This window comes from Pseudopipra pipra, chromosome 2 (genome assembly GCF_036250125.1).
Source record: "Pseudopipra pipra isolate bDixPip1 chromosome 2, bDixPip1.hap1, whole genome shotgun sequence".
Classification (NCBI taxonomy): domain Eukaryota; kingdom Metazoa; phylum Chordata; class Aves; order Passeriformes; family Pipridae; genus Pseudopipra; species Pseudopipra pipra.
Genome location: NC_087550.1, coordinates 77704502 through 77720693, shown reverse-complemented (window position 1 = coordinate 77720693; position 16192 = coordinate 77704502). Strand labels below are relative to the sequence as shown.

At 34.5% G+C, this 16192-nt stretch overlaps 1 protein-coding gene across 8 annotated transcripts in view; it reads left to right on the top strand.

Moving 5' to 3' along the window:
* UGGT2 (UDP-glucose glycoprotein glucosyltransferase 2) overlaps window positions 1-16192 on the top strand; it is an 83596-nt gene that overhangs the window by 66149 nt on the left and 1255 nt on the right. For 6 of the 8 annotated variants that reach the window (XM_064646014.1, XM_064646012.1, XM_064646013.1 and 3 more), the window contains 9 exons: window positions 3397-3481; window positions 5116-5198; window positions 8448-8546; window positions 9244-9328; window positions 9787-9969; window positions 11225-11385; window positions 11678-11792; window positions 14778-14894; window positions 15928-16072. In XM_064646014.1, the coding sequence (XP_064502084.1) occupies window positions 3397-3481; window positions 5116-5198; window positions 8448-8546; window positions 9244-9328; window positions 9787-9969; window positions 11225-11385; window positions 11678-11792; window positions 14778-14894; window positions 15928-16072 (1073 nt within the window). Of the gene's footprint in view, window positions 1-3396; window positions 3482-5115; window positions 5199-8447; window positions 8547-9227; window positions 9329-9786; window positions 9970-11224; window positions 11386-11677; window positions 11793-12137; window positions 12691-14777; window positions 14895-15927; window positions 16073-16192 lie in introns of those variants that run through there. The other 2 variants (XM_064646015.1, XM_064646018.1) reach the window with 2 other exon arrangements.

The window sequence follows — 16192 nt, the reverse complement described above, 5'->3', positions numbered from 1 at the left end:
GTAAATGACATATAGTTGGCATCTCTATAGCTTCTAAATCCATAATTTCCATGGTTGATTTTCATAAAAAGGAAGATATGCTAGCCGTCATTCCAACTATTCCTTGAAAGAATCATCTTTTTCCCATGTTTTATGTAACAGCATGGATCTGTAGCATATGAGGGCTTCCTCTTGAAGTTTTAGATCAAATCCCTTCTAGAGGAGCAGTATTGTTTTATTTTATTTCAACTTCAGTTCTTCGTTCCTTTTTTTTTTTTTTCCCTCTTCTCCTTCAGTGTAATTCTGTGACCTGAAACAAGCCTGCGTCCTATGAAATATTTCTTATTGGAGCTCAGGAATACATAGTTCCGTATGTTGTTATTCATCAGCTACTGTTAAAAAAATTAAAAAACTTGATTAACCTCTTTATGGTTATGAATATTTAGTTAATACATCAATTTCAGTGTTACAGGGAGAAATCTTAATGGAATGTTAGGTTCATTCTATTTGTTTACAGTTTTCAATTTTTTTTCCCCAGAAACCACTCGCAATCTGTTGAAAAAGCAGAAAAGCATAGTCTTTACCCTAAGAAGATCACTTAATCTCCACCCACTGTGGCTATATAATTTGTCTAATTTAGCATTCAATTCTTAAGATATAAAAAGTGATTTATGTAAGATGACATGGTTAAAAGAATAATGTAGTGAGGTGTAGTTGAATTAGAAAATTAAACAACATGAAACAAAACCATTCTACATTTTAGGCTGCATCAAAGGAAACTTAAATCATCTGCTGTTTTGTAAGATTACTGATTTTCCCTAAGAAGAAATACAAATGGGCTTAATTGAGCTCAGCTAAGTCAGGAAAACTAATACTTGATTAGGAATCTAAACAGTAGCATTTATTTCATTTAATTATTACATGCCATGTAATAATTACATGCTTAGGGTACAACTGCAAAAGTATGTTTGGGAGGCCGTACCAGGATCTTTGGTATTTCTTTTACAGGTATCAGTATTATTAGTATGAAATTGCTATCAGAACTCGGGCAACTATTTGATAGGATGGAATTTTGCCAAGAGGTATTGCAGTATATTTTCCATCCTCATATATTAGTAATGTCCTCTCCTGTTGAAATGTGAGATGATCTGTTTTCTTTGAGGCACAGGCCCGTACATTATAATAGCAGCTTTAGGAGAAATACAGGAATTTGAAGTTACCAGCACTTTCTACATCTCAATGCTTATTTGCTTCTCCTGTAGTTGCATCTAATAGACATGCAAGTAATTTATTTTTACTTTCTGTAAATACACAATGCTTGAAAAAGCTGCCTCTGTTTTCTTGAACACTGCTTCTAACAAGGATCATTATTTTGAAGCAGTCACAATGTTATTAATAAATTACTATGAATATTAGTAAAATGAAAATTATTGTACCCAGCGATAGTCTGAGCACTGCTTATTATTGAAACTTTGATTCTGTGAAGTTGGTGGAAAAACAAGCAAGTATTACAAGAGAAGGCTGCAGAAAGTAGTTTATATCTAAAGATCTCTATATACAATCCTGCTGAAGACTTCATTTTTTAAAATGGCAGGTAGATATAATTTATTAGACTTTGATGCAGACTGCATAGCTGAAAGTTATATCTTTTCTAATTTGGCCAAGGAGTTTTTCTGTTTGTTTCTTTAAGGGTCTCCATTTGTTGAACTTGAATGCTTTTGTTCCCCATATGGAAAATTATAATTTATATTATATTGATACTTATTTGTATTTCTATTAAAAGCACCTAAGTGTTTTGAAACATTTTAAAGTGACATAAGTAGTCTGCTAGAGAAGTTTAGCTTCGTACAGCAATTATATAACAATAAAGTAGTTTTTGTTACATATGTTATAGTGCTGCCAGTATACGAGACATTTTGTTTGCATTTAAAAAGGTTGTTCATACTGACAGAAATTCATCAAACTGAGGGCTGTGCAGAGTGAAACAGTTGGCACTCAGTAAAGATAGAGCCCACAGTGAGGGATCCACAAAAGAGATTTAGGGAGACAAAACAGTGTTGTTAAATTTACATCCAAACCAAACACTTTGAGAATATTGTAAACATTTTGGAAAAACATCTCTTTCATCAGAGCTGCAGAGCTACCAACAGAATTCATAGCATAGAGATTTTGAGGTAACTGAGTGAATTAGAGAGAAGATTTTGGTTGTGTAAAAACTGAGGGCAAAAATGGAAACACTGGGCTGGCTGCTGCTGTCAGCAGTTTGTGTTTGGATCTAGTTGTACTGTTTTAAAGCTTTTTAATGGCACAGTTTATTTAAAATGCAGAACTGTGCCTGTTGACTGCTTTAGGTCCCTGTGATAGGAAGATCATTGTTGACTGAGTGTGCATAAATGCAGTATTTTAAAAGTGTGAACATACAACTAAATCAGAGTAAAAAAGTCAAGATAATCCTGAACATTGTTTTGTGCAAGAATAGGCCATTTCTATGAAACTAGGTGATCATAGGCACACAAAAATGTATTAAATAGAAAACTCATATAACTGTATAAAATCTTGTCATGTTTAGGTAAGGGGTATGAAAGAGATTGAAACAAGATCTAAATACTTCTGTTTTCTAGGGGGGAAAATGATGCCTAAGGGGTAGCAGATTACTTTCTTTAACCCATTTTTTGTAGACACAGCCTTAGCAAGAGGAAGCCACATAGTACTGTTAAAAGACAGAAAAGATTGAAGGAAAAATATATGGGCTATTGAGGTATAAAAGCTCAAAAAACTGAGAATTATGTTATTTTACTGTATCACAAAGTGACAGCAACATTTTTATACTTGTTACTCAGTGGACTGCAGTACAGTTTTGAGATGCCTGAATGGTTTAAGCTGATGTTCAGTGGGGCATATGTTCATGAGGTGCTTGCACAGCCATGTCTTTAGGGGTACAGTTTCCAAAGCTAACTAGTTGAAAGCCAATCTTTACTATCTTAGCACTGTGATGAAGCTTTCCCTATACTTTTTAAAGCAGGTTTATTTTAAAAGTACATTTAATGCCATTGCACAGCAATTTCTAAGATATTTTCCATATTTGAAAAATAAATTTTAGTTCAGTGTTTGAATGTAGTATATACTCGTTTAATACATAATAGCATGTTCAGCTCCAAGTTGCTGCATTTTTTCATTGATTGATAAATTTCCCTGTGAAAATCCAGATTAAAAAGCGAGGGCTACCACTGTGGACAATGTCTAGTGATGCTTAAAACTCAGAAAGTTTATGAAGTTAAAATACAGTTAGGTGAAACTGAAGAAATTTTGTTTGTATAAATAACAACAATTCTGAACCTTACACTCTAATTAAATGCAAGTAACAAGGCATGTTTTAATGAGACAGTACCTTTGCATGGGTTCTTTTTCTCCTCACAGCCATGAAGGAACAGATTCTGTTGCTGACCTGACAGACATTATTGTGGTATTAAACAACTTCAGAAGCAAAATTATCAAAGTTCAAGTATGTATGCAGCATTTCCTTATATGAAATGTGTCTTATGCTTACATGTCTTAGGCTATATTTAATTGAAAGGTGTATACTGAAATATATAATTTAGATTTTGTGTAATTAAAGAGAAGGATGTGCAAATTAATGTAGTTAATTTGATCCAATCAGGTTATACTAATTGCATGGGAGATTGTTAAATAGCGGTTAAACATAGATAAGATTTATCTCATCTAGCTCAAGGTGTCCAAATGTGTAGTCTAGATGACTTAAATTCCCTCTATGTGTAACAGAATAAGAGAGAGTCCAAAGGTCTACTAATCCCAGCTTATATATGTATTTAAACCAGCAACGTGAGCACCTCTTGAGACATGCATTTCTCTCCAGTGATGAGAGAGGTATTTTTTATGAAGTCCAGATACCAAAGTGGAAGTTAAAATTAGGTGTATTGAATTTTACCCTAAGCTCCCAAATTTGTGTAAGTGAAATTACGTTACTTCCATTCTTAAAACTGCATCAAAAAGAGCTAATTAAGCATGAGTTATATTCAGGAGAAAGAGCCTCATAGTATTATATGTTTTCCTCTGTTTTGTAAATAATATTTTGTGTAGATTTCCTTGGTATGTTGTATCCTAATTTTAGACATCGAGAAGGAGAGTGAACAATGTAAATGTAAGTACAAGAGGAATTTTTAAAACCGCAGACATGTGTCTCTTCCCCAGTCCTGTAACTGAAAGTTTCTAGAACCCAGAGAAAATGTGTAAAACTCTGGAACATGATGAGCCTGCCTTTAAACCACAGAAAAAGGATAAAAGGGTGCCATTTGGGTTAAAATATGAAAATTATTTGATGTGAGAGGTGGCATGTATTAAGGTTATAGCTAGAATATGTAAGGTCTGTCGTTCAGTTGAACTGCAGAATCACTTCAGTGATGTGCAGGATGGGGCTTCAGGACCATTAGCTAAAAAGACTCGTGATGTAGTGTGAACAGAAATCTGTAAGCATTGGCTTGACAGTATGATCATGTGAAATTAATATGATTAGAATTGAGTATGTTCAGACATTGAGGGTTTTAAAAGCTATTTGGTTTTCAAAAGCAATTAGGTTTATTTTAATCAAGGAAATTAAAGCAGCAGATGAAATTGATTTGGAGTCTTTATTATGCACCTGGATAAGACAGCAGAAATTGCTTAAGTTGTGTGGGAGAGCTTATGTTTCAGTGACAAATTTGTCACTTTCTCCTTGTGAAGGGCTTATGAGAATGACAATTTCCCTTCAGGTAAGTTCCACTGTGTGGTGCAACACCCTGCTACACTTCTGCCAGCTAATGGCTGGATCACGAACTCATGAGTGTAGAAAATGAGGTAGAATTCCCCACACTTGTAGTTAGTGTTTGCATAAAGAAGTACAGAGGGCTTGAACATGCTGTTTGATTTATTAATCACCATTTAATACAGCAAGTTCTGTACATAGTTTAAAAGTATGTAGTTCAATGCAGTTCAGTAAGTATTTTACGGAAGTAGAAATTGGTCCAGATGTTGATCCAGCTCTAGCCAGTTAGTACAGCATAGTTAGATATCACAGTTGAAGTAGTAATTACTATCAACCAACTTCCTAAATTACACAAAGACATTTATTTTACTGACTAGGTACAGAAAAAGCCTGATAAAATGAATGAGGATCTCCTTACAGATGGAACAGGAAAATATGGAAATCTGGAATCAGTTACAAGGTAATGCATAATTTGCTTCTAGTTTAGCTGTTCCAGCACATGTTTATTATTACTCACAACAAGTAAGTGTTTCCTACTTGATAGTGATATGTAATATGTAAAAAGGCTATTCAAGGGATTTATAATAATAAATACAAGGAGGGGAAAAAAAAACTACAATGTCTTGAACCTCTCCTTACTTCCTTTTTTAATCCTTCTTTTGCATTTCTAGTTCCTGTTCATTTCCCCCACTGGTCTTTTATTTTTTGGGGTAGGGAATCAATCTCAATGTGAAAATCCCAGCCAGTTATGTGGTACTCAGATATGTGAAAATAAACATCAAAAAGCAGGCCGATGGTGCTTGTCTGCTGCTAAACATTATTTATGAAATCTCAAGAAATGTTTTTATATGTCAATAAAATACCTTTTACTTTAAAGTCTGAGTTCTATAAGTAATTGCAATAAACATCTCAAGCTTTTCATTTGGGGCTAATAACATTGTGGTATTTCTAATTTGCTGTTTTAAGCAAGACTCAGAAAAGGTTTTCTTCCATTTTCAGTAGCTTTGGCAATGGTTCTCAGGTGCAGACTGTTAATGAAAATAAAGAGAAGTTAAAGTTCTACTTTATCTAGTAAAAAGTTGACCCCAGTTAATCCTCTAACACACATCTCTTGGTAGATCCAAGGCTGGGTTCTGTTTCAGCTTTATCATCTCTCTTGAAAAGACCTCTTGTACCACAAGTACCTGGACATGATATTGAGTCTCCATTGCTGATGTTATGTTTATCACCATTTATCCACAGATGATTTTACTCGTACAGTATCACAATATCATAGAATGGTATGGGTAGGAGGGAACCCTAAAGATCATCTAGTCCCAACCCCCCCCATGTGCAAGGACATCTTACACTAGATCAAGTGGCTCAAGGACTTATCCAATGTGGCTTTGAACACTGCCATGTTAGGGCATCCACAACCTCCCTGGGCAGCCTGTTGCAGGTTCTCATCACCCTCACAGTAAAGAATTTCTTCCTAATATCTAACCTAAATTTCCCCTCTTTCAATTTATACCCATATTGACTAGATTCAGAAACCCTCCCAGACTACTATACTACAACTCTCAAAAATTTTTTCGTGAAGTCACAGGTCAAGGAAGTGGACCAACATTTCTGCACAAAGGTGTCTCTTTTCAGAAGGATGTTAGATAAAGGAATTTTTCATCATCTTCAAGCTTCCCACTTCTAATTGGCTGCATCAAAGGATGTATGTGCGGTGATCAAGATCTTAGCTTCCTCTAACAAGGTTACGAGGCCAGAGATCTCCCAGTCTTTCAGGTCTTGCCTTTTACCACAGTTGGTTGATTCATCAGTGTGCATCAGGCTCAGAGCTTAGCTGGGCAATTGAAGCCCCTCACTCAATCTTCTTCCCATTGATTCAAAGTTGTGGCTCAAGGGCACGATGTGAGGCCTGCCCTTTCTGTCAGCCTCTTGCTATCTAGGAACTTGTCAAATATCCTTCCTCTTTGTTATCCCAGAATGAAAAGAATATCACCAGCACATTACTCATTAGAGGAAATCACATGTGCTCTGACATGGGACACATGCATACCATTGCCCAAGTCCTTTCATAACTGAGCAGCCCTTTCCCAATTGACTGCTTTTCCCATGTGACCTTACAGGTCAGTCCAGCAGCTTGTTCAATTTGGAAGATCTCTGCCTTTTTGTAGATCTTTTCATAATCAATATTTTCAAGATCCTTTTACGAAAACCTGATTTTATTTTTTTTCACATGATGGTTGCATTATAAAGACCTTGAGAGTCTTTTGGTCCTGCTGTCACTACGGTAAGAAACAAGATAAAAAGTCAAGAAGAAGGAAGACTGACTGCTTGGGACTGTGAGCTGCAATCTGTTTAGCCTGTAAAAGTTCGGTGCTAGTTGGGAGGTTGTCATCTTTACAGATGCCATACAGTGCAGTCAGCGCTGCTCCACTGACTTTCTTCTGCATTTGCTATACTCCTGAACAGGTACAACTGCGCTCTTACCATGGCTGAGTGAAAAGAATGTGAATAATCTTTCTCAAAAAGATCATTCATATGACTTACATTGCAGCCTTTAGGATTTCAGCATTATATTAGTGGAGTGATATGAACTCTTTTGAATATGTTGGAGATCTGAGACTTGTCTCATTTGTTCTTAAAGATTATGAGGGATACTTCTTTTTTACTTTCTAAAGGATATTTTAAAAAGGGATGTAACCAGAAGAAAAGTTAATAGGAGTAACTCATGCAATCTAAGTGTGTGAAGAATGACTCACCTCAAAAAAAAAAAAGACTACTGAGGTGAATTTCCAACAATATCAAGCCATACTGTAATGAATTTGGCTAAGGCAGCCTTTGCAGTTCTGAGATCAATGAAGCAGTGCTTGAGGAAGACTGCAGCCATTACATCCTGGCTGTGTGTGCTGGAAGGCATACATGGTGAAAAACCAGTCCTGGTAGACTTTGGTATTCAAAATGAGCAAAAAATGCTGTGCAGCAGAAATAGAAAACATCTGGACAATGTACCTCAAATATATAGGTTAGCTTATAGGGACAGTAATTGGATTAATTTAAGGAAGAATTCAGTGAGTATTATGAAAACCACTCAGGAAATCCTATCATCACAGACCACTCAATGTTATGAGGGTACTCTGGGAAAGGCTACTACTCCTCAGGCTTGCCATTTGCTGTTGGGATGGTAGTGAGTTAAATATGTGATTTGATTTGGTGTGACCATCTTTGTATTATGTTCAGTCTGTATTTTAGGGAATATATTCAGCTCAACCATCTATGAGGACTATTGCAGGCATTCTTCACCCCAAGAACATGGATTGGTTGTTCTGATGTAGAATGCATGTGGATGAACAATGGAAAATAACTGGGTTTTAATTTAAAAACTACCAATTCTCAAGATAATATGGCTGCATGTATTTCTGATTATTTTTACTCTGATAAAATGTGGAGTTCTTGTCAAATTTGAGTTCTGTTTGATTGAAAATACTGGAGGCTGCAGTCGTGCCATTGCTTGTCCTGAGTGACTGGGTATGAGATGTTGTTCCCAAAAAGATTTTGGTATCATAGGCATGTGCAGTGGGAGTGTATTTGGTTACTGTAGGATAAGTATTTCTTTTGTGTATTTTCTTACTTTTGATTCTTTATGAGCTTAATGATAATTTAGTATTTTTTTTCTGCTGATTGTTTACTTTATATAATAATTTATAATAATTTTTAGATTTTCAGAAGAAATTCCAACAGAAGAGAAGGAAAAGAAAAGTGATATTCTTAACATTTTTTCTGTTGCTTCAGGCCATTTATATGAACGTTTTTTAAGGTAAGGAAAGGTAAAAGGGAAACAAGAATTTCTTCTCAATACACTAAATTTTCATACTAGCACTAAGCAGCTTAAAGAAACTGATTTTTTGAACAAAATAAAAAATAATAAATTACCAATACATAGAAAGGTTGTATACAATGAGGACTATATTACTCTTTGCTTAACAACAAAGTGATTCAACATACAAATGTTCAAAAGTACCATTATTCTTTGAAGACAGAAAAATGCTCTCCTTGTCTTTCATGTGTGAAGTACAAACATAAAAGATGAAGTTCAGCCTCTCTGTATAAAGATGTAACAGAAGTGACTTCATAATCTTGTATCTAGAATTGTATCTATTTGTGTTTAGTCCAAACAACGGGTTTACTATGTGCACATATGGTTACATACGTTAATATAAGGTATTAATCATTATTCTAATTTTGTCAGGTGTTCTGTGAGAATAAAACTTGTTAATAGATCCACTTCTGAAATTGTTCCTTCTACTGTTGCTTAGCCAATGTGAATCAAATAAGTCCATCTCAAAACAGTGTTGAACACATGCTCTTTAAAGCTTTTAATTAGAAATAGAAAATTCTGCTTAAGTTGGGTAAAAGAAAATTATACTTAGAAAGTTTTAACACTTTTTAAGTGCAGTTGTAATGTAATGACCTGTGTGTATTTGTTTGTTTATTATAGACTTATATTTCCACAGAATTATGATGCTTTCTGTCCTACGTCATACAAAAACACCAGTTAAATTTTGGTTTCTGAAAAACTACCTCTCCCCTACATTTAAGGTAGGAGAAAAGTCTTTCTTTTATTATTTTTTTTCTTTAAAATATTAAATAATTTTTTTAAAATTACAATTGAGTAACCGTATAATTCAAATTAAATTTTCACAGTGGAAAATGATCTCTGAGTGGATTAAATAGTTTTAAATACTAATAGTTTTAAATATTAATAGTTTTAAAAGTATTCTGTATAAGATTCTTCTCTTGTGGAATGCAAAGCTCAGTGATAAATTATAATAATTTATTCTCTTCTGCTAGTCTCCAAGAGCTTGCATAAAATGTTTTTACTACTGGTGTAGCTGAGGATACTGCTAAAAATAAAGAAACATTTCAGAGTAATAAACTGTGTAGTCAGTAAGGCCAATACAGCTACAACTGTTTTGCACCGCTCAGTCTTTTTCCTTTTGAGTCCTTCTGCGTCCCATATATGTGCACCTAATAGTTTTTTTTTGTTTTTCTTCTAGGATGTTATTCCTCACATGGCTAAAAAGTATGGTTTCAACTATGAGTTAGTACAGTATAAGTGGCCCCGCTGGCTTTATCAACAGACAGAAAAACAGAGAATTATCTGGGGCTACAAAATTCTTTTCTTGGATGTTCTTTTCCCTTTGGCTGTGGATAAAATAATATTTGTTGATGCTGACCAGGTAAGAAAAAATAATAGTATATAAATAAATGTATGAGGAATTCGTATGGGCTTAAATTGATGTAGTCTCATCCCCTATGGTCATTTATTCAGACGTTGGTCTTGTAAGAATACTGCAGCTGTATGAACAGAACCAGTGGTGTTGCAGAATGTGAAATGCAATAATTTCACTTGTCTTTAGTCATGTGGACATTGAGTCTCACTACACTGAGTTGTCCTAAATTGTCTGTGGAGAGAGAAAGGCACCTGGAGAGGTGAGTGTGATCTTAAACGGGCCTTTCACTGAAACTGTATTGGAGTGAATCAGTCTCTGGACTGATTGTGAGAGGACTTCTCCACTGTGCAAGGAGTCTGAGGGGATTAGTTTGGACCATTGAACAACTTTGAGATGGCTGAAATTTGTCAAGATTAATCTTGTCTCTATTTTAAATTTGTATGCAGTCTTTCACTGAGGAATGAGTATTGTATAATATACTGAAAGACAAAATGCTGTCTCCAAGAGATGAGGCATTGAAAAGTCTATCACAAGGTTGTTAAAAACGTCAGGACAAGTATTAATGTATTTTGGGCCTTTTCCAAAGCTTGAGAATAAATTGAATTTAGGTGTAGTAATGCAGACTGCAACTTTCTGCAGTTTCATCTGGATACACCATCTGGTAACACTGGTTGTCTGTCCTCACAGCTGTAAGGATTTCTCTCTACACCCAAATAACTAAAACTTTTTTTTACCACTGATAAATTAGATGGAGAAGGATTGAACAGTAAATAAAGAACATTTGTAAAATGTCATTATAACCTATTTTTAAAAGTACTTTATCACTCGATACAAAGATTTTTCAAATGATGCAATAATTTTGGAATACGAAGTTAGGTAACAAATAGGAAGGATTCTGTAAAAGGGACATACTTGGTAGATTTTAGAAGTTATGCTTTTTCATTAAGGAATTTACTCTTGGGCAACCAGAAACACTGATCTATGAATTAAAAAATATTGTGCCTGGTTTATTTAATTTACTTATTAAATGTGTTACACAGATGAGCATTGTTAATAAGATAATAAACACTTCTTTTTAACTTGAAGAATAATTTGGTAAATATCTTCCAGTGGAATATTTTATCTATACTCTGCTGTCGTAGTGTCTCAGTTTCTTTTTTAATCTAAAATAAAACTTTGTGAAACTTGCTGCAATACCTACCCTCATATGCATACCTTAGAAACAGTACTAAATTGTAGAAATAACTATATTCTTATTTAGATTGTGAGAAGTGACCTGAAAGAACTCAGAGATCTAGATCTAAATGGAGCTCCCTATGGATACACACCTTTCTGTGACAGCCGTAAGGAAATGGATGGGTACCGTTTCTGGAAATCAGGATACTGGGCATCACATCTTGGGAAAAGGAAATACCATATTAGGTAGGATAACATATTTTTGTGCAGTGTGTGCATTTAATTGAAATCTGGGTCTTGATATTGATCACCGAGGCTTTCAAAACCAATTGCCTCCAGTCGTTCTCGGCAAGAGATGAATAAGGCTTGAATTCTGATGACATATTGATTTCATTTTTCTATTGTAGCTTTAGCCACTTAATTAAGAAAAATATTCCTTCAGGATGGGAACATGTTTTAGTTTCTTGTTACTTTTATTAATATTATCAAAAAGAAGGTGAAACTCCACAACCTAATTTTTTTATTTTAAACTTTTTAGTGCCTTATATGTTGTGGATCTGAAGACGTTCAGAAAGATTGCAGCTGGAGACAGACTTCGGGGCCAGTACCAGGCTCTTAGTCAAGATCCAAACAGTCTGTCAAATCTAGATCAGGTATAAATGGCTTTAAGCAATTTGGGGTTTATTTTCTTTATCTTTCTCAAATTGCATGGAATTGCTGTGTAGCTCAATGTGTATGTTATATAATTGTAAAACTATTTGCCATGTACTGCTGTTTTAGCACATTTTAAGTTGTGCATGTGAGCACAGTTCAGAAAACTGAACACTAAATGATTATTGTTTTAAATAATTGTTTAATATGAAAAAAATGAGGAAAAAACAACAGAGAACTGTTCACCTTTATTCTGATAATGGTAATTATATTCTTATTTGGCAAGAGCTTTTTTCTTTTTCTTCTTTTTTTTTTCATCAATGTAAATTTAATTTGTTTTTTGTAAGCTAACTGCAAAGGCACTCTGGTGGTTGCTGTACATCGTCACCCTGTGCTGGCTGTAGTCTTAATTTATGTAATTCCAACAATTTTTAAACCCAAATGAGGTACATCAGGGTGCAGTCACAAGCATGTAAGTGGATCCCATGGAAACATAATGTACTTAAATTTATTACTTTTTTCCTGTAGTAGAGGTTATTTAAATTGATAGAAGATGGATAGTAAACAGCTCATCACATTTCTGCCTGAGTCAATAATACTTATTTATGTCTCACTTTGGGTGAACTGCAGAAGGCTTCATAAGTGAGATTGTCCCTGCTTTATTTGTTTTCCTCGTGGAATTCCTAAAGCACAAAAGGTTTTTACCTGCCTATAGCAGCAAAGGGATCCCACGGTAGCAATGCCTACATCTCTCAGTGCCTACTTTCCACCCCCCTGCTCTGCAAGCAAATTTTTCTCTCTTACATAAGGACTTTATTGCCACTTGCTTTTTTTTTTTTCCCAGAAATAAAAGTAAAAATTGAAAATAGCAGTTCTTATAATACTGGACAAAGAAAAGTGGAAATACAGCTACACTAAAAACTCAGAGTAGACTGGACACAGGGAGTTGGAGCAGCCTTTAGCTGTAATTGTTAAGAGCAAAAGACTGACATAACAGCAACACCCATATTTCACTTCTCTTTTTCTGGACAATGGAATGAATTGGTGTCCCTGTATCACACTTAGTCCTAATAGGATGTAGCAGTATGTTCTCCAAACATAGTCTTACCCATATGTGCAAGTTGTCTTTCACAAAGACCTTTAAAGATTCTGGGTACAGAGCTTCCACTATAATGTTGATTTTCAGAAATAGTAATGAGATTTATCTAATGTTCTCAAAATGTTAAAAATGTGTCTCTATTTTAAGATTCTTATATTTTCAATTACAGCATTAATACATGGTGGCATATATCTCTTATAATAATAACTCTTGGATCAAATAAAAAACCACTTAAGGAGCAGATGTTAAGGTAGCTAAAGCTTGGCAGAAAGGAATTGAAATTAGTTGGAAAAATATTTCAAAGTAATGTTCGTACTAATCTGGTTTCTGACTGTATTGATAGGAACTACTTTCTGTCTTAATTGCTACTACTTACACAAAATACAGCAATATTCCTAGAAATACAAACCACAGTGCAATGTATTTGAGTCCTGGAGAGCTTTCATCTACTGATAAGGATGCATTGTGATCTTTTTATTACTATTTTTATTTTAAATACCTGACTGGAGTGCTCACTGCTCTTCTCAAAGAAGAAGCAATCTCAGCTCTTTGCTAATCTGCCAGCACTGCTGCCTTCATGGGTGGTAGTCAAGGTTATGCTAATATAAACCACAAAAGAGAAGTAGATGGAAGGGAAAATTGTGATTTTAAATGCCAAGGAGAGTGAGTATAGAACTCCTAGGGAGAAAAATTACACATCATAAAAAATAGACTTCCAATACAGTAATTTTGTTTAGATTTTTTTTTTTTTTTTAATTCATTCTTTTCTTCTGCTTACTTTAAATCCTGGCACTAGCAGCTGACTTTCTGCCCCATGTAACAATTTGTAAATTCACAACTCAGGAATTGTAGTAACTCAGGAATTCTGATTTCCTTTACAAAGTCAAAGAGGCACAACAGAAAACTAGTCTCTCTTCTTTTGAAATTGAGATGGTGATAAACCATTTTTTAATCTTCCAAAAATTTGTAGAATTTAAGTTTTTCAAAAATGAAAGCATTTCACTGTTTAATGTCTTGGCTCTCAATATACTTTACATTTGAATGTCTATATTTGAAATAAATTACGTCTTTCATAATGCAGCAATATGTGCTGTTTTATTCTGTCACATTTAGCAACATGAATTGGCAAAACAAGATGTGACTAATACTTATCACAGAACTGACGTTTATTTTAAGTATAATGTAGGGGTTGCACATGTGAGGGAGCTTACAAATGGATCTGCCAATTACACCTGTTATTTTTAACTATGGCCAGTGAATGACTGCCTGAGGTTTTTCTGATTTGTAAATGCTGCTCCCTGCATTCAGCAAGATCTTCATTTGGAGTTTTCTTGATGAGAGTTCCTGACTGCATAGTACAGGTTAAAAAAAAAAAAAAAAGTAAAGTAAGGAAGGTGGCTAGAATAGCAGTTTAATAGCTTTTCCTTCTCACGCTCATGTTTCTGGAATCCATTTTCCTAGAAGTCGTGTAAATTTAGAGTAGTGGTGTAATCCTACATTATATGGTTTTTGAGGGATATTTTTTTCAAATTTAAGAAATGGAGAGATGGTTTAAGTTTTGCTCTTTAGCAGTATTTATGGTATGACATGCAGTACCACAAGTCTGAACCATGAGTATCAGACAGAAGTATTGTTATGTCAAGCTAAGGAAAGACAGATGTAAGTACAAGAAAAAAATTGCTTAGTAAATGAGAGGTGGAATTGGCATCAAAATGAGCATGACTAAGTTTTGAATCTACTTGAAAAAGAACTAGGTGAGCGCTAAGAAGGAAATGTAAGAAGAAGAAAATGTAAGAGTAATAGGCAAAGATTCTACTTTTAAGTAGCTGCTAGATAACCAGTTACATTACATTCAATGCTAATTTATGATTTTACAAAATTTGTACAGGATCTCCCCAATAACATGATTCATCAAGTAGCCATTAAGTCTCTCCCTCAGGAGTGGCTTTGGTGTGAAACCTGGTGTGATGATCAGTCCAAGAAAAAGGCTAAAACAATAGACTTGGTGAGTTGATCCTGACTTGAATTAGTTTTATAGATTAACAACTTTGCTGTGATTTCTGTGGCTTTTGAGATAAATATATGTCATGTCATGAAGGCAGCCTTGATAGAAGGCACTGGAACACTCAGTCCTTTTCCTCTCCTGGTTGATCTTACAAATTTCTTACATTAAAGCTGAAAACTGTACCAAAAAATTAAGTGTTGCTGTCTCTTAACTGGACAAGATTGAGGCTTTTCACGCCCATACATGTATTTTCCTAATAATTTTTCCATACTCAGCCTGGTTTCTAGAGCTGTGATGAAGTACAGTTAACGCTCTGGGCATTGTGTGCTGCTGTTGCACTCCCTACATAGAAGGTTCCTCCAGAACTCGATGATTTTAGGACTTAATATTATTATGGTTTCTTTGTCTATTTCATCACTATAAACAGGAGATAAAACAAAGCTTAAAAAGTGTAATGTTCATGGGATTATCCATGTCTAGAAAGAAGAAAGTGTCTTTCTTTGGCAATAGAAACAGAAAGAGAAAATCTTCCTCTCTCATTATTAAACCCCATCCCACCCTCTTTCAGTCCCCATTATCATGTATCACTTGATACTGAGATTTCCATTAATATTATTTTATGGAAGTAGTCAATACATTTTTCTAGACAACACTAGAGGAAGCATCACAAATGTAATAAAAAAACCTTTATCAGATTCAACCTCAGTGTGCCAATGTATATTTTGCATCTCCCCATGTAACTTTGTCTAAATCTTAGTAGTCTTGTCCTGGCCATCTCTGTGCTATACATATAGTCAGGAGCAGGGGGAAAAGGAAAAGTATTTACAATTATATGTCGTGAGTTATTTGAATTATTTGAACAGGATTTATTTACAATTTTAGTGTAATTTTTTAAATAATAATGTCCAAGTGACTGACCTTGCATGTTTCAATGACATTGCAAATGCTGACAAAATTATTTGAGCTACGTTCTCTGAGGAGATGTTATTTTCCCATTCGCTTTGTTTACATCTAATATATTTTAAACTTTCAGTGCAACAATCCCCAAACCAAAGAACCAAAATTAGAGGCTGCTGCCCGGATAGTTCCTGAATGGGTTGACTACGACTCTGAGATACGAAAGTTAATACAGCAAATTGAAAAAGAGAAGAAAAATCTAACATCGTTATTTCAAAAAGGTAATTTACATGCACATTCATCTGTTAGCTTTTAAAAATTAAATATTAATGTAGTTGAAATTAAGATTGCAGTCAGTAAGCACAAATCTTTTATTTGTGTAATTTTCCCTGTTCTTAGAG